The following is a 26194-nucleotide window of genomic DNA, read 5'->3' on the forward strand; positions in this document are numbered from 1 at the left end:
TAATGCAAGGACAAAAGGAATGGAGTAAAATGAGTGTAATATTAGAAATACGTTCAGAAATCAAAAACAGTATTTACAATATATACAAAAGGCGGGACAATGCCCACTCAAAATGTTTGTGGCCCACTGGGCCAAAACACATAGGCCAAGCCCACACTTGACTCCTGCCTCAATACAGAGAGAACACTGCAGGGGCATCAGGTCGAAAACACGCAGGCACCTCAGGGGGACGGGGAAGGGGGGGGCAAGTCAGCCGGAAGATGGTAAAACGCCACTGCTCCTGGAAGGGGCTCCATGCCACTGCTTGGTCCTGGGGAGTGCAAAGCACCAGTCTCTCAAGTGGATGGTTTGCCCACTGCTTGGTCCTGGGGAGTGCAAAGCCACGGTCTCTCAAGAGGGTGGTTTGCCCACTGCTTGGTCCTTGGGAGTGCAAGGCCACAGTCTCTCAAGTGGGTGGTTTGCCCACTGCTTGGTCCTGGGGAGTGCAAAGCCAAAGTCTCCCTAGTGGATGCCTTTTTCCACTGGTTCTGGAGGGGGCTTTGTGCCCAGTGTACTTCATCCTGGCAAGGATAGGGTGAGTGGTTGCCTTCTTCTACTGGTTCTGGAGGGGGCTTTGTGCCTAGTGTGCTTCATCCTGGGAAGGATAGGGTGAGTGGATGCCTTCTTCCACTAGTTCTGGAGGGGGCTTTGTGCCCTGTGATGCAGCTCATGGGGAGAGCAAGGTCACAGTCACTCACCTGGGAGTCAGACCCACACGATTTTCTGTGGGCAGGATGCATGACACTCTATGGAGGCAGGACTACAGTCCATCCGCCGGCGGAGACGGCTGTACAGTGGTGGTAGTGCCGGTGCTGGTGTCGGTGCTGCCAGTGGTGGGGGGTGGCTCCAGCCATTCCCCTGCAGCCTCAGACGGCTGCCCACTGGGGCTGCTGGCAGTGGTGCTGCTTGCGGCGCTGCAGGTGGTGGTGCTGGCCACGGTGCAGGCCGCGGTGCAGGTGGCGGTGCAGGCCACGGTGCAGGTGGCGGTGCTGCCTGTTGTGGGGGGAGGCTCCAGCCCTTTCCCTGCAGCCTAGAATGGCTGCCCACTGGTGCTGCTGCTGCTGGCAGTGGTGCTGCTTGCGGCGGTGCTTGCGGCAGTGTTGGCTGCAGTGCAGGTGACAGTGCTGGCGGTTGTGGTGGTAGCCTCCAGGCCTTCACCTGCAGCCTCGGACGGCTGAAGTGCCCTGTCTGGTGTTCTGGGCCCCTTCCTGTCTTGGCAGATGGTGGTGCCTCCTTGCTTCTGGCAGCTGGAGTCTTTGACTTGGCCTTGCTGGCTGGTTGTGCCTCCTTCTCCTTTCTGGATGCTGTTCCCTGCTTGCCCTTGCCAGGTGGCGGAACCTTCTTGGCCTTGGCAGGTGTTGGTGGCACACTGGCTGGGCTGACGGGTGCCTCCTTAGAGCCTCTCACAGCTGCAGAAACCAAAGCGGACGTGGACTTGGTGGCTGAGGTGCTGGGCTGGGTTCTGGCCACCCTGGCCCGAGGTGAATGACGGGTGGGGGAGGGGTAGGCAATAGGTCAATGTTGGCTAGGAAAAGCTTCTTAGGGACATTGGAGCAGGAAGAGGGTGAAGGTTTGGGAGTGGAGGAAGAGGGAGTACTTGTAGGAGGTGTCAGTCTGCTGTGTTTGGGTGCAGGTGCATAAGCTGGATGCTGTTGTGAGGTGGGTGGCTGTTGGGTGGGTGTGTGCTTGCGTTTGTGTAAATTGGGAGGAGGGGTCACAGGCACAGTGGGAGAGGACACAGGGGACGTATGCATGGATGTGGGGGTGGTGACTGCCAGTGAGGGGCGTGTAGTAATAGGCGTGCTGGTGATGGAGGTAGTGCATGCAGGTGTGAGTGGAGACGCAACCGGGAGGGAGGTGGACGAGGAGGAGGAGGGGGACACAGTGGAGGCAGTGGATGTTGGTGTGTCTGCATGGAGATGATGCTTGTGGGAGTGTCTGCGAGATGAAGTGTGGTGCTTGTGTTTGCCTGAGCCACTTCTGTGTGTTGATTTGGGTGACTGCTGGTCTGAAGGTGTGCTTGGGATAGGTTGGGGTTTAGGGGATTGGGACTGGGACTGGGTAGAGGAAGTTCGAGGGGGGAGGCTGGAGACAGGGACAATGGCTGCCATCAGTGCGGTAGCCAGAGCCTGAAATGCTCTCTGTTGGGCCACCACGCCAGAGTGAATGCCCTCCAGGTATACATTTGTTTGTTGCAAATGCCTTTCGACACCCTGGATGGCATTCAGTATGGATGACTGTCCAACAGTGAGAGATCTCAGGAGGTCAATAGCCTCCTCACTGAGGGCAGCAGGGCTGACTGGGGCAGGGCCTAAGGTGCCTGGGGCGAAGGAGATGCCCACCCTCCTGGGTGAGCGGGCACGGGAAACACGCTGAGAGGCTGCTGGGAGGGTGGTGCTGGTACAGAGGGTGGCGGCTGTACCTGTTGTTGCGGTGGGCACAGAGGTGTCCGCCACCGCCAGGGAGCTTCCATCAGAAGAGGAGTCACTGTCTGTAGTGTCCCCTCCTGTCTCCGTCATGGTGCTTCCCTCACCCGTCGGTCCACTGGTGCCCTTACCGTCGTTGGATTCGGCCTCCAGGCCCATGTGGGATGCAGCTCCCTCTGTTGCCGGTGCCTCTGCTCCTCTGCCAGATGATGCTAATGCACACAAGGACACGGTGACAAAACAAGAAGGGGGGGGAGACAGAGGATACACTTGGTCAATGCCAGCAACAACACTACACACAGGGATCATCCCGATGCACTAGGCCATACACTACCAGTTACAAAGCTAGTTACCAGCCCATGGGGTACATTGGCCAACGCCATTGGCTGCACACCTGAAATCAACAGGACCCTGCCCAGTAGTAGATGCCCACTAACACTATTGGGGTTGGAGTGTTTAAGAGCCTGCCAACAAGGGACCTACCCTGCCAGTTCTCCCTGGCCTACGGGCACTCACAGCCCACATCCCCCACCCAGGTACAACCTTAACGCGCGCAAAGTCATGATTCAGAATCAGTACTCACCCCCTTGTGGCTGCTGTGATGCCTTCAAGCGCCCATCCAACTCCGGATAGGTAACCGCCCAGATGCGGAACATCAGGGGCGTCAGGGTACGACGGACACCCCTTCCTCGTTGGGAGGCAAGCCCCATCTGGGCCTCCGCCGTCTTCCTTGCCCAGCGGTGCAGGTCCTCCCACCGTTTGCGGCAGTGGGTGCCCCCCAGGGTCCGCACCTCCTTGACGATGGCACGCCAAATACCCTTTTTCTGATGGGCGCTGACCTGCAGGAAAACATGCATAGAAAAAAGGGATTAGTCATACCGTCCGGACTGTTACACTCATGGCCCACAATATCCCTCCCATTCCCTTACACACAGACATTGACCACCAGACATGCAGCACTCGGTCCATGACCCCTCAGCCCCCCTCTATACGAGGCTTATACACACAGCAATCCATACATTCATGGCCCACGCATCATGCTCACAGTGTACTCACCTGTGTGTCTGGAGGACCATAGAGTAAAGTGTACTGGGGTAGGACCCCATTCACCAGTCTCTCCAACTCCTCCGAAGTGAAGGCGGAGGCCCTTTCCCCAGACACTCGTGCCATTGTCGCTTCCAGACACAGGTCATAGCAGCACTTGCAGTGTAGGTCCTCTCCTGTTGAAGTTCATGTAGCAAGTGAGTGAACAGATAGAAAATGGCGGTCACGTCCGCGGCGGTGCGTACTGTCACCGCCGGCGTACATCGCCATTGGCTCCTGGAACCCATAGGCCCAATGATAACCAATGCGAAGTTGCGCGGCGGTCATTGACCACCGACCGCAACGGCGCACAACGCCAGTGGAATTACCTCATTTCCAATTGTCTCTCCTCACAGGTCAGGCAGCCGATATTTCAGGGGAGGGACATGCCATGGCATCTAACTGTGTCACAGCAGACATTGGCACATCAACTGACTTTCATATTCACATACTGTTTCTGTAAAGCGAAAAATGCATCTTTATTTTCACATATGTGTGAATATGACCCTCTGCTCACCGTTTTTCACCCTACAGTTCAATTGGTGAGGATGAATAGGAAATGGAGACATTGCCCCGTGTGCAGACCCCTGGTGGACCTGGCAACAATGGAGGACAGACACATTATCCTTACCTACAGACTTGATAGGGCCACAATCCAAGAACTGTATGCCCATTTGGAGCCAGGCTTGATTTCAGCTATCCGCCAGCCCACAGGTATCCCTCCTCTAGTACAGGTCCTGTCAGTGCTCCATTTCCTGGCAAGTGGTTCCTTCCAAGCAACAGTGGCCATGGCATCAGGGATGTCTCAGCCAATGTTCTCCAACGTGTTGACCAGAGTGTTGTCTGACGTGCTGAAACACATGCGCAGCTACATCGTATTTCCCCAGGTGGAGGATGACTTTTATGCCCTGGGTCATATCCCCAACATCATTGGTGCCATTGATGTTACACATATAGCATTTGTCCCCCCGCAAACAAATTAACAAGTGTTCAGGAATAGAAAAAGCTTTCATTCTCTGAATGTGCAGATGGTGTGTTTGGCGGACCAGTACATCTCCCATGTGAATGCCAAGTATCCTGGCTCTGTGCATGATGCCTTTATCTTGAGGAATACAGCATTCCATATGTGATGTTTCAACTCCAGGGGCACCGGGTGTGGCTAATAGGTGAGCCCATGGTCCCCACCCAGTTGATGTAGGTATACTCCCTAAGGGTGAGTGTGTCTAACAGGTATCCCTTGATATTTGCAGGTGACTCTGGTTACCCCAACCTCTCATGGCTACTGACCCCAGTGAAGAATGCCAGGACAAGGGCAGAGGAACGTTACAATGAGGCACATGGGCGAACAAGGAGGATAATTGAGAGAAACTTTGGCCTTCTGAAGGCCAGATTCTGGTGCCTCCATCTGACCGGTGGATCCCTGTACTACTCACCCAAGGACGTGTGCCAGATCATCGTTGCATGTTGCACAACCTGGTCTTGAGACACCAGGTGCATTTTCTGCAGGAGGATGAGCCTGGAGATGGTCTTGTGACAGCGGTGGAGCCTGTGGACAGTGAAGAAGAGGAGGCAGAGGAAGAAGATGTGGACAACAGAAGTTCACTCATTCAACAGTACTTCCAGTGACACACAGGTAAGACACTGTAACTTCACTTTCCATTGCAGTTTTGTGTTAGACATTGAACATGGCAGCCTGATTTCCCTATGTCTATGGCCACTTACTGTACCCTTTGGCATCTCTATTTTCAGATCTATGTGCCCCACTCTACCTCCTGGTGTGTTTACTGCTGCCCACTACAGGTCATACCTATTTATATATAACTGTACATTTGAATTGCAATGTTTACAGCTTGTTAAACTAACACATATTTCAATCATTTGACAGACTCCATACTTGTATTTGTTCCAAAGCTGTTTATTTATGTGCTAATAAGTGGAGGGGGTATTGTAATGGGCTGGGTTGCTGATGGAGGAAAGTCCTGGGTAGAGTCCAGTCTATTTGTATCACAGGTACATTGTCCAAGGGGCATAGGAAGGGGAGCAATGGCAGTACAAGGTGGACAGGGTGACCGAGTGGGACACATGGGTGACATTCAGGAGAGTCTTATTTCCTGGCGGAGTCTTGGCAGTGTTCTCTGGCTTCTGCCTGGATCGCAGGGACCGTTTGTGGGGTGGTTCTCCTTCTGCAGGGGGTGGGGTGCTGCTGGCCTGTTGGTCCTGTGGCAGGCCCTCCTGTCCACTAGCGTTGGCGGAGGTGGAGGGCTGTTCTTCGATGTGGCCCATTGTTGTGCCACTGCCTCCCTCATGTGTTGGCCCTATCTGCCAGCACTCCTGCAATGGTGACCAGGGTGGTGTGGATGTCTTTCAGGTCCTCCCTGATCCCCAGGTACTCTCCCTCCTGCAGCCGCTGGGTCTCCTGCAACTTGTATAGTATCTGGCCCATGGTCTCCTGTGAATGGTGGTATGCTCCCAGGATCCCTGCAAGTGCCTCGTGGAGAGTGGGTTCCCAGGGTCTGTGCTCCCCCTGTCACACAGCAGTCCTCTCAGGTTCCCTGTTGTCCTGTGCCTCTGTCCCCTGAACCGTGTGCCCACTGCCACTGACCCCAGGTCTCTGATTGTCTTGGTTTTGTGGGGTTGCCTGGGGTCCCTGTAATGGTGGACACACTGCTGATTGACGTGTCCTGGGGACAGAGGAATGGGCCCGCTGGGTGGGTGCTGTGCTGGTGTTTTCTGAGGGGGGAGGCTATGTGGTGGGTTGGGACTGTGGCAGGGTAACTGACTGTCCAGAGGTCCCTGATGGGCCAGGTTGGTCATCGTGATCCAGGCATGCAGAGCTGCTGTCATCACTGTGGGCCTCTTCTGTGTCAAGGATGTTTTATTATTGAGTTTTCACTAATTTCCGATTTGGTAATAGGTATTACATGTTGTTTCTGGTACTACTATGGAACGAAGGGTATATAGGTGTGAGTAAGGGGACAGAAAAACGAGGGAGTATGTGGCGATGTGCGGATGAAATGAGTCTTCGTGTACTTTACATGTCTGTCTTTCTATTCCCTTGTAGGTAATCCTGAGTGTGTGTACTAATAGGGGATAAGTGAACCCACGCTCATCTGTTGATCAATATTTGGTTAACAACAGGTAGGGAACTCAATTTTGAGGGGATCAATGGTCCTGATGAAGGTCGAGCTACCCAGATGTCTGATGGAAATGGCCGAAACATGTTGACCCAAGAACAGAGATTTGGGGTGAATGGGTGATTATACCCAATATCACCACCAATTTTCCACACTTTTTTAATCCTATCAGGTGACTCCCAGAATAAAGATTAGTAATGGATTCACATGAGATACTTTTAATAATCTTGAATGGTGTTCTGTATGTTTGATCCCCGTTTGCCTTTTTGTGTTTTTTGTTCCCCTTCTGTTTTGCTCCATTCCTGACATTGGTCAGTGTGGAAATGTGTTAGCATAGCCCTATGATGAAGCATGCCACGATTAGTGGGTGAGGGCAGTTTTTCTAATAAACATGCTTTGTCTTTAGTTGGTGAAGCCCACTCTGTTGGGGTAGGGTCTCTACTTTGATTTCTTGTCCTATGTGTGTTGCTGCTATACCTCCAATCTTCAGAGGGCACTCCCAGCAATTGAGAGATTGACTCTAGATTTTGGTAAGGTGGCAGGCTACTCAGTCAAAACAATAAAAAAACTGAAATAATGGCTTGCAACATGCCGGGGGTGGGTAGCCGATTTAAAAGTGAAATGAGGTATCTAGGGGTCAAAAGTATGCATGATATAAGGTTACTGCTGGAACAGAACTTTCAAAAAGTTAAGATGGAAGTATGTGCCTTAATGACAAGTTGGGTGCATTTACCGCTTTCCATTTACGGGAGAATAAATTTAGTTAAGATGTTTATTTTGCCAAAACTTACTTTTTAATTTACTGCAGTACCCCTTCCTTTTTAGAAAGGAGGATTAGAGAAGTTGCATGGTATGATTTCTAGTTTTATTTGGGCTTCAAAGGGGGCTCGGTTAGCGCAGAAGAAACTTCGGAGGAGGAAGGATAAGGGTGGGCTGTCTCTCCCTCATCTACAATTCTACACCTGGGATTGCCTGTTTAAAAATGGTTGTATGCTATTACAAACCCCAGATAGGTCTGAGAAAGGTGTTATGTTCAAAGCTATGCTAAAGGACCTTGTGGTTGTGACTTTGGCTTTATATATAAGTTTTCTGACACCAAGTACTTTAAAAAGGTTAGGCTTAAGACACTACAGGGTATGGCTGAAACATGGTACCGTATTAGGAAGGCAGTCAATCTAACTTATCATAGTAAGCCTGCACCCCTATGGGACTCATCAGGTGCCCCCGAATTGCTCAGTAATCGTTTGGCTCTTCCCCTGAAAGAGGGGGTATTTTAACATAGGGCCAATTGTTTGAGGAGAAAAGGCTTGTTTCCTGATATAAGCTTTGTGAACGGCAAACAACTTTGTTTCAAGATTCAAATATTTTCAAATTAAGAGCAGGCACCAAGCATTGGCCTTGGAGATAGGTGGTTCAAACGACTTAGAAGAGGCCTTGATCATGGGGGTTCCCAAGATGAAAGAAATCTCAAGATGGTACTGGCTCATGATTGACATGAAAGATGGAGATTTTACCCTCCTGGAGAAGTTGTGAAAAGAATGCTTGCCAGAGTTGTAGTTAGATCATTAATGGCAAGTATCTTTGAATCTTCTTTATAGTTCTGTAAACCCTGCCTATTTAAGGAGGAATCATCTGTTCTCCCTCCACAGAGCTTATTGGACTCCATTCAGAATGGCGAAAATGGGGAAAGGTGGAACTCCAAGATGCATGAAGTGTGGGTTAGAGCAAGCAGACAACATCCATATGTTCGTTGAATGTCTGGTATTACACACATTTCGGGAGGATGTAAGTAAAGTTCTAACATATATCCTTGCTGTAACCATCCAGGTAAGCCTCTCTCTTGTTATTTTTGGTATTGTGTAGGAGCTCTCCAGATCCAGGAAAGAATAACAGAAGCTGATTTTATATATGATCCTTCTAGCTCATTAGGAGATATATGCAAGAAATGGTTAAACAACTCCCCCCCTGACGAGTGGGAGTGGGTGGGGTCCACTGTGTAGATCCTTAAGATGGGCACAACAGATGTGGGAAGTAGAAAGTGCACGTTCTGGACATCTATGATGAGGTGGTTCGAAAGAGAAGGGCATAAAGTGGGTATCTGTTGAAGTGCGCCCAACAGTTATCTCTGTCCCATGATTACATCCTCTGGCACTATTGTACTTCACTACCTGGCGTGGCTCGCCTCGGAATAAGGAAGAAACCAGCAGAAGTGCCTTGGGCATGGTGACCCCTATAAAGACTGAACTAGCATTGTAATCAAGAACTTCGAGGGTTACCTGACGTGAATGAGGACAATTTAAAAAATCCTGTCTTTGAATTCAAATGTATTGTAATCAGAATTAATATGCGGGCTATCTTAGCCAAGCTACGAAGCCAGTTGTAAGGAGTCCAAAAAATCATTATAAAGAAGAAAAATAAGCAGCACTAGCACACACCACTAAGTGAGACAACTGATCCTTCTGAAGGGCCTCTGGCCCACAAAAATAATCTAAATAACTCTAGCAGTGGACTCTATGCACTTCCAAACTGTGAGTTCCATAGAGATGGAATAGTGTTATTGAAACAAGTTTTATCTGGCGCCTGTTGCACCCAAGCCGTACGAGATAATACACTCAATAGCTTAAATGTTCTCTTTTTTTTGTCTCACTTCAGCTCTGAGGGCAAACATCCAAAAGGGGCAGTAAAAGCTGCATATAGGGTAGACTATGAATGCCAGTCATACCCTGTCTGGATGCAGCGGTCTAGTGAAAGCTTTCACTAGGGGAGTGGCTGTGGTTCACTCCCAGAGCATGTCAGTGTGTAGGCCAACATTATAACAGATTCCTCTTCAGGTGTTAAAATTGATAAGAATCATCATAGAGAGGGGCTGAGTTTCGCACTGATCCAAAATGGCTCTTCACTAGCTGAGCTCCATTGCCTCCGCAACTACCTTCTTTAAATTACCAGCGCCAGTGTTGATAAATGCAGCTCCCACCAGTACCCGGCTGCCTTGGACAGTAAGGCCCTCATTCCGACCCTGGTGGTCCGATGACTGCCACATTATGAGTGTAGCGGTTTTGCTGGTACCACCAGGGCGGTTGGACAGCCGAGCCAGGGATCAGCATCTCCGACCCAGCGGTCCACTGAAGACTGCCGGCAGAATCACAAGTCTACCTTCGTCCATGGTTTCTACCAGTGGTAGCATTGTCACAAAAACCCTGGCAGAAAGGCTACTGTGACAGAACATTTCTCTCCTGTTGCCGCCAGACAACTCACGCATACATACATACATTCATACAAACATTCCAACACGCACTCAATTCAACAATCATACATGCATTCAAACACCCATACACACATGCATTCAAACATGCATACACACATGCATACACACTTACATTCACCCACGCAGACAACACCCACTCACACACAACACCCCCCAACCTCCAACCCCCTCCCCTGTCGGACGTTCGACTTACTTTGTCCAGCGAGGAGGTCGTCCATCAGGGAACGGGAACAGGCGCTTTCACCTCCAGCAGCGCCTCGCCATCAGGAAACGGCCATGCCGTATTACAGGTCATAATACGGCTGGCGGAGTCCTTTTAGCGGGGCTGGGCGGGGCCGGCGTTGGAACCGCCTCTGCACATTCGACTGCCACCACGACTACTGAAGGATTTCACCCCAAATTGTGGCAAAAATCCTTCAGTACTTGTAATATGCTGGTTGGAAGACTGCCAGCACTGGTGGTCTTCTGGCGCCCGTGGCTTCGGTGGTCTTAGGAAAAGACCGCCAAAGTCATAATGAGGGCCTAAGTCCACACTGGAGGCCATTTAAAATGGTTTGGTGGGCACAGATAACATGGAATTGTGCTATCCCAGCTGTTATCCTGCACCAGGCCTCACCGATCACAGCACTATGCACCCCAACAGTGGATCGTATGGCCTGCCCCAGTGGGCACTGATGAGGTGAGGCCCACCCTGCATGATTGCCACGCCTGCTATTTACAAGGTAAAATTCCAGAGTTTTGGACGGGGAGTATTATAGTCCCCCTTTACAAAAAGGGAGACAAAACCCTCCCTATAAATTATCACCAAATTGTGCTGTTGGACGAAACTGGTAAGATCTTTGCGACAAACATATTAGTACACCTAACTTCCTGGGTTGAGGAGGATGCGATCCTCCCTCTAGAGCAGGCAGGCTTTAGAAAGGAACACAATACTTTGGACAATATTCTTATATTGCAAACTATTAATGAAAAATATGTTCAGCTTAGGTGTGGAGTTGTATATGCTGCTTTTATAGATTTCTCAACGGCCTTTGATAGGGTAGATAGGAAGATCCTATGGAAGAAACTGAGCAAGACGGGTTTTCTGCCAAATCTGTTACGTTTAATTATTGCGCTGCACTCTTCCACCTGGTGCAAAGCTCTTTTAGGAGGAGAGCAGGGCATGTCCTCTGAATTTCCTACAAAAAATGGTTTGAAGCAAGGCTGTCTTTTGGATGCGTTGCTTTTTTCTCTCTATATTTATGATTTGCCGGATTTCTTATCGAATGCAGTTGGTTTTGCACCCAAAATTGGAGGCCGACCTATCTCTTGCCTTTCATATGCGGACAATATAGTTGTGATTGATCCTATCCCGAAAGGCTTAAACCAGCGTTTAGCTGCATTAAATCAGTACACTATGCAGCACCACCTGAAAATCAATATATCTAAATCTCAAGTTGTTTGTTTTCTTGGGAAAAGGTCTGGTACAAAGATCAATTTCTCCTGGTTCCTGAGTCAACATAAGTTAGAGCGAGTAAAAACTTATTTTTTGGGGGGCTTATTTTATCTCACTCACTCAGTGCCCAAGACTATATTCGAAATAATGTCGGTAAAGCCTTCTCTCAAGCTTTTTATAATGGAGTTGGCCGGCGTCATTTTTTACATCTTCTCACTGCTTATCAAGTAAAGATACCAGCAACCCTTCTTCACGCTATAGAATGTAAATTCTAGATTTCTAAATGGGGTTTTCTTGTTAAGGCCGATGGACAGATTTTAAGACGCCTTGCCTCCAGTAATGATTAGATCTCAGGGGCTGCCCTTAGGCTCGAATTCGGTATTCAGAGTACCTTTGCTCAGGGCCTTGCAGCAGTGATTCGGAGGGCATGCTGCCTGGCCCAAAGTAGGGATTCCTCTTTGAAACATTCATTTTTTTCTGAAATTTTTAGTAATTTAAGAGAAACAATCTAAGTTTATTTAGAAATGTTAATCTTGCAGCACAACTGCTTGATCTTGTCCCTGATTTGATTCTTTCCCAGCCTTTGATTGTTCTTAAAAAAAACCGACAGAGGTGACATGGTCTAAAAGTATTTCTTCGGATCAGGAATCTAGTTTCCTAAAGAGGAGATTAACAATATTGACTAAATCTGCAACGTTCAAAAACTCTCAGCCATACTTAGCTTGGAATCTCCCACATGGGGTGAGACATTTTTTTATCTTATTGAGACTAGATAGACTGCCACTACGAGAACTCACCTCTAAATGGGATAGGACTTCGAATATTTGTGATTTATGGCAATTGGGGGTGCAAGATCTTAAGCATGTTGTGTTGGTCTGCCACGTTTTAGTAGTTTATAGGAAAATGTGGTTGAAACCCCTCTACCTGAATCTTAACATTTACTCTGCCAAAGGGACTTTGGAAATCTTGTACAACCCGCCAAATGAATTATTCTGTAATAGGGTTTTTAAACATTTCAAGTCCTTTTTAAATCTTTTCTTATTTTTTCTTTAGTAGGGTACAAGAGAAATGTTTTGATCCGACCTTGCAGGATAAAGACCCTATATGATTCTTACATAATATTAAATATTCTAATGTCATTATTTTGCACGCCTGTTTGACGGGCAGAGGGGTTGCAGTTCATGTAGTTTTCCTATTAGAACCATATATATCTTATGTAAAGTTCCTAATTGGTTTTGATGGTAGCAAAACTAATCTTGGATTTGGGATTATATTTTAAAAGTGATTTCTATATAGGGAGTAACTGCTTGTATGATGCGAAGCGTATTAGGGAATTCAGTGAAAGTAACTTATTTATAGAGAATGCAGTGCTTTAGACTGGTTTTAAAATTTTAATTCTAGGGTCTTTTTGTGCATTATTTTGTATTGTATTTGCATGTGGACCCTTTTGGAGTTCCAACTCATGATTTAAATAAACTGAATATGCCTGCTGTGCTCTCAAAGGTTTAGGATGGGATTGTGCTGAGGACATGGGAGGTAGGCTTATGGGTTCCCTAGGTGTGTGTGTATCACTGTGCTGTTGTTGGCTTGCAGTGCCTGCCATTAATTTTGACTGACTGCAGTGGGCTCCCCCCTCAGTGTGACTGCATCAGTCTAAGGAGGAGCGGTGCCACATGGGTGCCACTCTACTGGCATCCATCTCTGTCTTGGCCCCATTGGCTGATTAGCCAAGAAAACTGAAGACAGCCCATGCAGCCATGACGGATAAGTGCAGATAACTAGGCTGAGCTGTAACGTGACACACCTCATCTACTCATGTGCTGCCACAGTACATGTGGTATACGCCATATCGGTGTCAGGTGGTTGTGATTATGTTTATTGAAACCTAACTATACTGGATCTTCGTGCTATACTTACACTTTTGCTGGTATCTGCACATTCTTAAATTTTTAAACACAAAGGCCTGCTCAGGACATAGACGGTCTGAATGTACTATCCCATGACACATACTGCCAATTGGTTTACTATATTAATTCTTCCCTTTCTTCTTGATGTAAGATTTGGTGGATGGTTTATACTTTAGCATTTCACTGATCCAGTGAGGTGGGATAGAAGGGTGGTTGTGGTAAATGTTCGGTCTAACCTGCAACAGGGTGCCCTATAAAGGAGTATATAGGAGCTGCTCACTACCTAAACTACCTAAACTTGGGAACTACCCAGAGTTATATATATACATACATACATACACACACACACACACACACACACACACGCACATACACATGTACACACATATATACAAACACATATATATCTATCTATACATATTTGCTACATGTATCTAAGAATGAAGAGGTCTTGGAATATGCACAGACTGAAATGCGCCAACTATATTTTAGGAGGAGAGTATGGAGCCTCAAAAATTCTAAAGGATTATTTTCTTCTTTTTCAGTTTTGACCGGGAGAAAGTATAGTGTGACCTCCATTCACCACTACCTCGGGCTTTGAAAACAAGACACAATATTATTTATGCCATGTACCCACAAAAATCAACATTTTACAAGGACAAATACAATTCTTTGAACTATGAGACTCAAGCATTTTAGTATCTGAACTGGTTCCTATGTTTGAGTGTGATAACCCAAGAATCAAATTGACGTCATACTTTGTGTAACACTTGAAAATTTAATTTGATTAATAAATTGTTTTCATATATTCAATATCCGGTTGTCTTAGATTCACCGCATTCAAACACAGATGAGGATACTGACGACGAATCATTGTGAAATTATATATTCCTAAAGAGCCATATATTTAGAATAATACTGGCAACGTTTAAGGTATTGTTAATAACTTGCAAAATGCTGAAATATCCCTAGGTGAATATTTTGTTACAGTGTAGATTTGAGGCCAGGATCCCACAGGGTTATAAGGCAATGCTGACATTACAATATGTATAGTGAACTGGTCCTTTAGTCCGCCTCCATTCTCAATTTAAAGTAGTAGTAACAGCTCCCTTCAGCAACGTATATTCAACGCTGCTAACATGGCTCCAGGACAAGGGCAGGGAGACGTGTGATGTGGGAGGCAGGGAAAGTGTTGCCACGAAGAAGGGGTCAGAAATAGATGATGAGGGTGGAGTAAATCCATTGATGGGGGAATATGTGTCAGGAGGACTGGTGGCAGATGTGTGCTGGAACAAAGGTTAAAATGGCCACAATGGAGGGGTGCAGGATGACGTGTTAAGGGTGGGAGAGGAAGAGGGAAAGAAAGGGGGTGACAACAGAAGCAGACAAATAATAGTGAGCAATAGTCTGTCCCAAAGCACACCGGTGCTACCTGTAGAGAATAAGCGGAGAGCCATGCGGGCTCTTCTTGTGTGCAAAACGTGCTCTGCGTGTCCGGGAGGGGGCACGGAGCACGACTATATAATAAAGAGAGAGCTGCGGTGACGCACTCTCGGGTGTGGCTACAAACACAAGAAGTCTCCGTGTGTATTCATTAACAGTCGAGGTCGCAAAGCTACAATGGCGACGAAGGTGGGATCTCGATGTCCCATGTGTTGAAAGAAGAGTACATCAAGTGAGGAATAAACCGGTGAAAAGAGAAAAAAAAATAATAACGGGAAAAAAAAACCTACCGAAAACAGTGTCGGCCGCCTGGAGGAGAACTGATTGCCCGGTCTGGTGCCTCCGGAGAGTGCATGGTTTGGCTCCCTGCCTCGGGAAGCCGATTACAGTAAGCGAAGACACGCCCTGCTTCGTTTATTTATTTATTTTTTTTTAAAAAAGGAAACGCTCCGCCGTGCGCCACACGCGGGGAGACACGCCCCGCCCCAGAAAAGGAAAGAAACGCTCCGTCGAGCGTTTTTATTGAGGAATCCTGGTGCCGGGAGATTCTGATATCCAGTGTGACACGCCCTGCCCCACCCCGAAGAAAAAAAAAATGATGAATGAAACGCTCCGTTGAGCGTTCTAATTAAAGTATTCTGTGCCGGAAATCCTGAAATTGAGCGCGCGCCTGCTCTAAGCGTCCTGTTGCCAGGAGAGCAACAGTGACGCAGGTGCAAGGGGATCGGGTGTCCCCTCTGTAGCTGTCTTGCCGCTGCGAAGAGCAGTGAGCTGTGTGTTTCCCCTGGAGCTGGGGAAACGAAGTAAAATTAAAAATAAGGCATAAGAAAGTGAGGCAACCGCCTCTGCACGTGAGACAAGTACCTGTGAGAGGTGCAGGTATTAATGGCTGGCAGAAGCCTGTGAGAAGTAAAAAAAAAAAAAAAAAAAAAAAGAATATTTAAATAAATAAAGAGAGTTTTTTTTTTCTCTCTCTCTTCTATCTATGTGTATGAGCCAGGATCTGGTCAATATTGTTCTAGAGACAATACATCAAATAAAATTTCAAATTCTGTGAATCAGTGAGAAGAGCAAGTATGAGTGCCCCGCCCCAAGACAATGCTGATCTGCCACCTCCACCACCAGGAAATCCCCAACTCCCTACACAGGTGAATAACAGTTTGCACTCTTCAATTACGTCGTTACCACCGTTTAGCCAATTGATTGACCCGGCCACCGCTGCGCCTAGATGGCACTTATGGATAAATCGCCTAGAAAACTATTTTTGCGCAACTAGAGAAACAGATGGAGCCGTACGTAGGTCCGTAATGCTGTTGATGGGAGGAGATGAACTGCAAGAACTGTTTGATTCTCTCCCTGATACAGGAGATAAGTCTGATTTTGATGCAGCGGTGACTGCTTTAAATAGACATTTTGATCCTCAACTTAATTCTGATTTTGAACGTTTTAAATTAAGACAGGTGCAACAGACAGAAGTCGAATCAATGGATATGTTTTATGCCAGGTTGAGAAAGCTGGCGAGCTCGTGCACAGGACTCAACCAGCAAGAGGAAATTCGAGCGCAAATCATACAAGGTTGCCGATCCAATACCTTGAGGAAGCTTATTCTTCGACAGCAGGGTATGTCACTCGATGATATTTTAATTCTTGCGCGGTCGCATGAACTATCTGCGGTACGAGCAGATGCCATGGCAGCCGTAAGAGGCCAGTCGTTAGTGGCAGCGTCTTCAACTCGTCCTGTCCAGGTTAAGGAAGAACAGGTGGATGCCGTCCAGACACGCCGGATAGCGCCGCGTAATCCAAACCTGGCCAAGTCCAATGACAGGGTTTGTGGAAGCTGTGGATATGAGCACCGAGCGAAAATGGGGTGCCCGGCGAAAGGACAATCGTGCAACCGCTGTGGTAAAGCAAACCATTTTGCTAAAGTGTGTAGATCCCGAAGAAATGTGACAACAGACCCGAAAGGAAAAGATGCTAGTGTTAGAGCTGTATCCAAAAGCACGGAAGAAGTAAGGGACCATGTCATGGTGAGTGGACCAGCATGCGATGAAGACGAAGAAGAAGACATCTTTGTAATTTCTTTCACGGGAGGGAGGCCTCTAAAAAAGAGATCGCCTCCCATGAGCGATGTTCAAGTAAATGGCATGCCTGTATCTGTGCTCATCAATACAGGGGCATCTGTCAATGTCATGGATGAAACTCTCTTCAAGAAGCTAGTGCCGGCCCCGATACTCACTCCAACGTCGACGAAGATATATAACTATGGAGGACGAGACCCCCTTCCTCTCAAAGGAACAGTAGAGGTGTCAGTGCATAGCGGGGGTAAGTCAACGGATGCAAGATTTTATGTGGTGTCTGGGGATCGTGGCACTCTACTAGGATGTTACACGGCGGAAGAGCTAGAATTGGTGTTCTTCGCACGTCAAGTTCATGAAGCTCAAGTGGAACAACTACTCAATGAGTTCTCGCAGCTCTTCGAAGGGTTAGGACGGCTGAAAGGAAAGCGCATCAAACTGCACATAGACCGAAGTGTGGTCCCGGTGGCGCTAAGACATCGTCGAGTACCATTCCATTTGCGTCCTGCTGCCGAGAAAGAATTGCAACTTCTGGAGGACCAAGGAGTAATAGAAAAGGTAGATGGACCTACACCTTGGGTGTCACCGTTGGTGATCGCGCCAAAGCCTAAACAACCGGGAGCAATTAGTCTCTGTGTTGATATGAGGCTGCCAAACAAAGCCATCAAAAGAGAGAGACATATAACGCCCACAATGGATGATATCATTGCAGATCTAAATGGGGCCCAGTGGTTCTCGAAACTGGATCTTAATGCGGGGTATCATCAGTTGGAACTAGACCCTGGAAGTAGGAATATCACCACGTTCTCAACCCATGTGGGGCTAAGAAGATATAAGAGACTAAGCTTTGGAGTGTCTTCAGCTGCTGAGGTTTTTCAGAATGCAATCAGAGAGACCTTGTCTGGATTACCGGGAGTGATCAATTTAAGTGACGATATCTTGATATATTCCCGGACGAGAGAAGAGCATCATCGTCATCTGAGATCGACTTTGCAGAGGTTAGCTAACGCGGGACTGACGTTACACAAAAAGAAGTGTGCGTTTTATCAAACGTCTGTAGATTTCTTTGGTTACATCTTCTCGAAAGATGGCCTGCAGGTGGATCCACGGAAGGCGGAGGTGATCCGACAGGCCCCCGTTCCACAAAGTCCCACGGAAGTTCGTAGTTTTCTAGGAATGGCCACCTATTGTGGAAGGTTTATACCACAACTTGCTACTATGGCGGAACCTCTTCGACAGCTCACAAAAGGGCAACATCGCTGGGACTGGACTCAGGAGGCTCACAAGGCATTTGCGGACATTAAGACTGCACTGCTTGATAGGTCAACAATGGCCTATTTCAACCCCCGCAGGAGAACAGAAGTGGTGGTAGATGCAAGCCCCGTTGGGCTAGGAGCGGTGTTATTGCAAGAACAAAGGCATCAAGAGTGGATCCCTGTCGCATCTGCTAGTAGGGCTCTGTCGGCAGTAGAGACCAGATATGCGCAAATTGAACGCGAAGCGCTGGCTATTCGTTGGGCATGCCACCATTTTCATCTCTATTTGTATGGGCATGAATTTCAGGTGGTCACTGATCACAAGCCGTTGGTATCGTTGTTTGCGGGCAGTCCACGCCTTGCTCCCCCAAGAATTGAAAGATGGACCGTTCTACTTCAGCCCTATCGCTTCACGGTCGTGTATCGCCCTGGGGCAAGTAATCCTGCAGACTATCTATCTCGTCATCCTGCTCCACAGGTATTTGATGCACACCAAGAACAAGATGAGGAAAGCACCGAAGTCTTTGTCAGCATGGTTGTACAGTCGGCATGTCCCAATGCTCTGCGTATCGCTGACATTGTCGCTGCTACCCGGGATGATGTGGTGCTGGGTCATGTCAAGGAGGCGTTGACCCATAAGAAGTGGAAGTACTTTCTAGAAAAAACCAGTATGTCGGGCTCAAGTCAGAAGTTGGCTATGCAAGGTATCTGGAAGGTGCGTGATGAGTTGTCTACAGACAATGATGGTTTGGTCTTAAGAGGAAAAAGAATCGAACTTCCACAGTGTCTATGGTCTAGAGTGGTCGAGTTGGCTCATCAAGGACATCAAGGTGCTGGGAAAACTAAAGCGAGGCTACGTGCCAAAGTGTGGTTCCCTGGCATGGATAAGCAAGTGGATGACGTGGTGGGAAAGTGTCACTCCTGTATTATCACATCGATGGAACCCCCAAGTTGCCCTGTGGCAACGGAACCAGACACTTTGAAACCATGGGCAAAGGTGAGCATGGATTTCGGAAGTTTTTCGGATAGAAGATTGACGGCTGTCCTAATTGATTCGTATACCAAATTCCCGGTGGTTGAGTTGGTATCGTCTACGGCGTTTGAAAATGTAAAACCCGTTCTGCAAAAGACGTTTGCATTGTTTGGTCTGCCCGACGAAATCAGAACAGACAATGGGCCTCCGTTTCAAGGGCAAGAGTTTCGCGTGTATCTTGATGGGTTGGCAATTCATCATCGTAAGATAATGCCCTATTGGCCTCAGGCAAATGGGGATGTTGAAAGATTTATGCGAACTTTGAATAGGGCCCTCCGAATTGGAGTTGAACAGAAAGAAGACAGTGAACAGTGTATGCATCAATTCTTGAGTGCTTATCGTCAAACGCCTCACAGTACTACTGGGTGTGCTCCATCTGCTCTGATGTTCAAGGTGTCCCCGCGTGACTGCATTCCTGCTGGTGCCAAATGGAAACCTCCTGCGTTGGATGGCAAGGCAACTCAACAACGACGAGTAATCACTAATCAGAAGGCCAGTTTGAAACGAAGATCCAAATATCGAGGGTTTCAAGAAGGCGATCGAGTAGTAATAAGATGTAGGAGAGGTGGAGGAAAGTTTAGGACACCGTTTGAGCCTGAAGTATGGGAGATCATTGGAGTAAAAGGGTCCATGATAACTGCGTCCAGAGGTAGACAGAGAGTGACCCGAAATGTGTCACACTTTCGGAGGGCTGGCCGGAGAGAATTGGAAGAAGAAGAAGAAGAAGAATGCGAGATGGAGGATGCCAATGATGGTCCATCAATGATACCTGGAGAAATGGAAAGTACATCCGGATCAGCTGTGACCGAACAAACCCAGCCTAATTGTGTTCCGGGGCATGGGTATGTGCCCACTAGAAGTGCGAGGTATGACATACGCCCCAATCCCGCACCAAGCAGCAAGCTAAAAGACTTTGTCTGTCAAGTTGAATAGTCATAAGCTACATATCATCATCTTCTTTTGATGACGGAACACTGTTGGAGACTGATGAGGACAGTGTGAGAATGTCTCCAGGCGTCTGAAGAGGACAGTGTGAAAAGATGGTGTACCAGTTGTTACTGAACTGCACTTGTTGGGTTTGTTGTTTAGTTTGTTTCTTTTAGGGTTTTTGTTAATCAGTTAATTCATCTCCATGTGAAGTAAAACATGGGGGGGATGTAGAGAATAAGCGGAGAGCCATGCGGGCTCTCCTTGTGTGCAAAACGTGCTCTGCGTGTCCGGGAGGGGGCACGGAGCACGACTATATAATAAAGAGAGAGCTGCGGTGACGCACTCTCGGGTGTGGCTACAAACACAAGAAGTCTCCGTGTGTATTCATTAACAGTCGAGGTCGCAAAGCTACACTACCCACAACAAAGCCTCATTCCAACACACGCTATGTAAATCAGTGCAGGAAATAAGTGGGATCCAGTCGGGTCCCAAACCCTGCAGGTATTATTGAGAAGGATCCGGCCTGGTCTTAGTAAAGTATGCTGAATTCGTCTCAGTGTCATTTGCCAACACATTCAGAAGTGCCCTCATGTTGTCTACATTGGGTTCCAAGCAGCCTTTTTATTTTCACTTCCAGCGGGGTTAAAAACACAGGCCTGATATAAAGGGCCATCAGGCATCCTTTTAGTTGAGTATCAGACAGACTAAGAGCTATCACGAGCCCAACACCTACATGCCAAAGCAATGGAGGCACACACAGGAAGTCAGCAGGTTTGTGACTTTGGCCAGTCCCCGTATATAAGAGATATGCATGCACTGTACGATTGTCAGCTGCATCTATCTATTCATATGAGTAATTAAATGAATAACAAGTTAAACTGCACTTATTGTTTTATTTTTTGTAGTACCTTTTTTGGGATAACGCTTCTTCCGATGTAACGGTATCTGACTGCTTTACATCAAACATATACAGATAAAGTATATCACGCAAATGTGTAAGTCAATGTACAGGAAATATTACCTAAGACAAACATGGTTACAAGGAGCAAGAGTCGCGTATGGTCTTTACCGGTGGCAATATGTGCTAAGAGTGCAGGTCGTGCAAAACACAAAATCGGAATTCAAAACGTAACGCAGTGGTCGGAGTTGTCCGCACAAATAGAACTTCAATCACCAGCCCTACCTTACCATTATTATTATTATCATCCCCTGAAAAGTGTTGGCACACCAAGATCTCTCCATAACTTGGTTTAAAATGCACCTTCTTTGTGAACAATTGAAACCGAAACAGATTTGCCGCTGATGTGCAGCAGAGTTACAAAAACAAATGTACAAGTTGACTGTCAGAATTTCATGGCTTTTCATGACCTCTATCCGCTTCAAGTGTCGCAAATTGACCTGAGATTTTGGGTGCCCGGCGTATTTCTTTCCAGATCTAGCTCTGATTCAGATAAATAGGACTACCACATTAATACACCTCCCAGGAAGAGACCACACGCATCATTAAGATACAGAGATCTGCGTAAGAACGGTGCCAAAGTGCACGCAAAATTAAAACACATCCACGCCTGCAACCGCGAGGAATTAACAAGTGCACGGAGACATGAAGAGACGTGTATTTAAATAATGTAATGGGAGATAGCGGACGCGCACATATCAACATCAACTAGAACAATAGCATGACAAAATGAAACAAGCGCACACCAACAAAAAAGGTTTAAAATTAAACGAAATCATAAGACACTGGAAAACAACGAGATGTATGCATGCACACACGTAACAGAAGAAAAGACTGACAACAACAAACTGGTGTTATGTTAAATGTTTGATTAACACACACGCGATGGCATCGACTTTGCGTGAATAAAGAAAAGGCTGGCGAGCAAATCAGGTAACCTGAACATGCAACAATAAGCAGAACTGACTCACGGGATTTGTTGGCCTCGGGCCGACCGGCTTTATTCCACATCTCGAGCAGTTTCTCGTAGATGGAGGATGACATCTTGACCATCCAAGTGCTGCCCTGCTGGGTCAGGTCCTTAAAGAAATTATGCTTCAGGTCCCTCCAGGTGACTCGGCACTGCGAGGCCGAGAACTGCACTCCTTTGCCTTCCAGCTGCTGGCTGATGACACTCCACACGGCCCGCGTTGTCTGCATGCGAGGGGACATGAAGCGCTGGATGTTGCCCATCGCGTCAATCTCCTCCAGCAGTTTCATCTTCTCATCCACCGTGCTGCGGTGCCTCACCATCTTTGCCTCTGTTGCTGCAGTAAAGGACCCGGACGTACAAGTCTGTTTATCCGGAAACAGCGGTAGTTTGTAGTCCGGAAGTGAAATATAGTGCATCACTTCATCTGTCCTGAATTCCAGCTAAAGCTGCAAAGCAGAAGTGGAAAGCAGGATCTCGAATGCAGGATCTCACAGTTGGTTCCATTCTTCTAAGGCTGGCATTCTACAGAAAGATAGGATGGTTAAATTTCATGGGTTGTGGATCAGATAAATTACCCCGCGATTCACTCACTGTTTTCAGGATATCAGACATAAAACAAGCATTTTCAATGCAATGGATCTTGAATATTTCGAATAAGTTAATTGTCATCTTTTGACAACAGCGCCCACGAGGAAAAAATACATGAGTGGAAACCAAGAAAAGACGACTTAACAAAATAAAATAAAATGAGCTTTAAAAAAGGAAACTGTTCAATTTTGTTTGTCCTACTGGGCATGTTTTTGCCAGTCACAAGTCTTCGGTTTGCGGGGCACTGGAATTTAGAACAAAATAGTACCTCGATCAAGTTGGGAGCAGTGTACGGGCCCTGATTACGTTGAAACGAATTAGTGCTTGATGCCTGCTCCACACTGAGGAACGGAAATGATGGCAGACATGCCTTGACGAATTACGAGGCTGTAAAGAAGATTGCCACGCAAACCAACAAATGATCAGCGACGGGCAGGCTCCAAACCCTTCACTGATCACAACAGTGTCTCGCATACGCATGCACCCATAGGCTCGACCTTAAAAATGTATTGTGGGTCAGCGGGGGAAGAGGCGGAGTAGGCTAATTAGCATAGTCAGTGAGCAATTAGGTCACATGGAGTGATGATTCATTGCAGTGATGTCACAGTGCCATCATATCCAAGACTTCAAAGGAAATGGGCTGTTTTTCCCCTCCTGGCCCAGTCATCTCCTGTGATGAAACTTTAATGCTTCCACATTTAACCTGTTCACCGCAACATCCAACAGTTTCTACCTGCTTAAAGCGTTTGGCTTGCTTCCGTGTTACAGTTCAATAAAAATGTTTCTTCTTGAAGTCAAACCTGCATTGCTTTTCTATAGGCCATGCACGTTATTTTCTTTACTGGCCTAATCAGAAGGGCATATTAGTTGAGATTGCCCTTGTTTGTTGTGCTCAGATTTGTTTTCATCAGTGTGAGTTTCAAAAATAAAAGTTAAACTTTGGCAGTAGTGACTAGCAGCATAACTAACATAGGAATGTGTGCCTATATGATTGATGCATTGGGAGAATGAAAGTGTGTTAGTGCGTTTTTAATAAATAGAAAACACGTTTTATTTAAATGTGTTTTAATGAGGAAAACCAGGCTTTTTCTTGACTAACTAGGCCAAAATCAGCCTACATTCATTTTCTTTTTGCAGTGACAGGAAAAAATGGAGCTTATAAAATTGCCTGAATGAGTTTCACACATGCATGTTTCTTTCCTATGTTTTTCCATTGCAGAATGTAAGCAAAATAGAATTCCTTTTGTTGTGGTGTTTATGTTGTTGAGCTGAAATACATTAATTAGTGTGCCTCAAGATGGAAGCCATGTGCTGAGAGTTCCTATATTTGCAACATGTTCAAGATCCTTTGTTATGGTCTGCTCTAAGCAGTGCTCTGCGTATTGTTTTCACTTCTAGTACAAATGTCACGTTATTATTTCTCATGTGGTATGTTTAGATATGCATTAAAAGTATGTTTTCCAACATGTTTATTTTTTCATCTATCAAACTTGTACAAATGATGATTTATTGTTATCCCCCTGATCTGACTCCACACCATGTCAAGAGTGTCCTTTTCACTGTCTGAAAACTTATAAAATGTACCCTTCTTGGACTGTGTGCCAGACTTTTCCTGCTTCCTGAACTGTGCATATTCCACCTTTGTCTGTGATATATAAAAATACCTTTTCTTGCCTTCCGAACTGAGCAGTCACTATGCAATTCTGCTGCCGATTTATACATACTCTTTCCTTGACTTTAAACTGAGCAAAATTATGTCTGTACTTTGCTGAACTATATTTTTGTCCTAGCTATTTACTTGCTTTGGAGTGCAATCTTATGTTATTACTTCTCATATCCGTCTCTGTTTGATGCATCATTGATGCCAATAATTAACCTAACTATTTTAGCCTTCTGTAATGACTCTTAAGTTTGAATAAAACTTTAGTGCTTTAACTTGGAACTTTGTCCTGTGAAGGTTCTCTTTGTTGTCCTTGAGCTGTTGTTTTAGCTAAAGCACTGACAAGCAAATGTGAGAAACAAAGGTTAAAAAGAAGGACAGTGAAAGAAAGAAAGAAAGAAAGAAAGAAAGAAAGAAAGAAAGAAAGAAAGAAAGAAGAGCCTGAGTGAGGTAAAGGTCTGTGAAAAAGAGGAAGTGTCAGGTGGTAGGGGTTTACAAGTGGAAAAAGATGTGAAAGAAGGGAGCGTGTGTGAGAAGTGAGTATAAGAAAGAAGAAGTGTAAATGTATGTGTAAGAGGAGTAGACTAGGACAAGAGAATCTTAATGAACGGTATGTTAAGAAGACAAGAATTGAGGGTGTGTAAAATAATAGAAGTTGTGTGTGAGGAAGACGAGAATAGAAGATGTGTAAAAGGAAGTTGGGCGAAAGATACGGGGTTGATGTGAGGTGAGTAAGAAAAAGACTATGGTATGTTTATGTATTAAGATAAAGGAAAGTGTGGGGGAGAGCACAGGGTGTCAGAAGACAGACAGGTGTTACATGTGAAAAATAGTGCACGGTTTAGAGAGGGGATGAGGCTGGTGTGAAAGGTGAGGGTGGGTAAACCCGTAACAAGGGTGAAAGCCAGCTAAAAGTTAAAGAAAGAGGAGATATGGGAAAGAGTAGATGATGGGAGGAGAGGCGGGGAGCACATTTTAGGAATGGGAATACTGGGTGAATGCTCAGGCTTCTTCCCCATGGTATGTCATATTCCCAACACAAAAACAGCAAGGTAATGGATGGAATGCTTGAATTAATCTCAGCCACTGGCAAATGTTTGTGCCTCATCCCAATCCATCAATTTTTTGCCCACCATGCCACCTCAGTTTGGACCCATCCATATAAAGATTAGACTTGACCCTGTTCCCTATGGGAAGAGTCCAGCCCAAACTGCCAGGCCAGGTCTTCCTTGGACCAAAAGAACGAGTTACTTACCTTCGGTAACGACTTTTCTGGTGGATACATTAGCTACCTGTGGATTCCTCACCTCATGAATACTCCCATGGCGCCAGCATTCTACGGAAATCTTCTTACTAGTCTCTGCACGTCGACGAGGACGTCACTGTCTCGCACGCGACGCCGTCTGACGTCATACAGGCAATAAGAGGTCCTCGACGACGTGCGGACGTCAGTACCAATCATTTTTTACGTGCATGAGAACAACCAGGCAATGCAATGAAAGAACAAAGCAACATCCATTATATTGTAAAAATACACCACATTGTATGAATAACTGTAAGTCTTTTTTATGTACATATATATATATATATATATATAAAACTCTTTCTTTTAAAAATATATACACACACCAAGTATATACATAAAGATATATACACATATACCCATATATATATATAAATATATTATATATATACATCTATTGCACCCTCAAACATCAAGAGGAGCGCACTCAAGGATTACTTGGCAAGACCATAAAGGCAACGGGGAGGCGGGTGGGACCGTGAGGAATCCACAGGTAGCTAATGTATCCACCAGAAAAGTCGTTACCGAAGGTAAGTAACTCGTTCTTCTGATGGATACAACTACCTGTGGATTCCTCACCTCATGAATAGAGTCCCAAAGCAGTACCACGCCCGGCGGTGGGTGCCTAAATGGTCAAACCAAGAAATCCTGCAGCACTGACCGTGCAAAATGGCCGTCCCTTCTAA

General features: G+C 46.5%; 1 protein-coding gene across 4 annotated transcripts in view; it reads right to left on the bottom strand.

The window, feature by feature from the left end:
* Window positions 1-22309, bottom strand: part of LOC138261531 (uncharacterized) — a 109184-nt gene extending 86875 nt beyond the window's left edge. For 2 of the 4 annotated variants that reach the window (XM_069210552.1, XM_069210553.1), the window contains exon 1: window positions 21956-22296. In XM_069210552.1, coding sequence (XP_069066653.1) covers window positions 21956-22277 — 322 coding nt within the window. In that variant the 5' untranslated portion in view covers window positions 22278-22296. Of the gene's footprint in view, window positions 1-21955 lie in introns of all 4 variants that reach the window. The other 2 variants (XM_069210554.1, XM_069210551.1) reach the window with 2 other exon arrangements.
* Window positions 22310-26194: the final 3885 nt, after the last annotated feature.

Source organism: Pleurodeles waltl, chromosome 10 (genome assembly GCF_031143425.1).
Source record: "Pleurodeles waltl isolate 20211129_DDA chromosome 10, aPleWal1.hap1.20221129, whole genome shotgun sequence".
NCBI lineage: Eukaryota > Metazoa > Chordata > Amphibia > Caudata > Salamandridae > Pleurodeles > Pleurodeles waltl.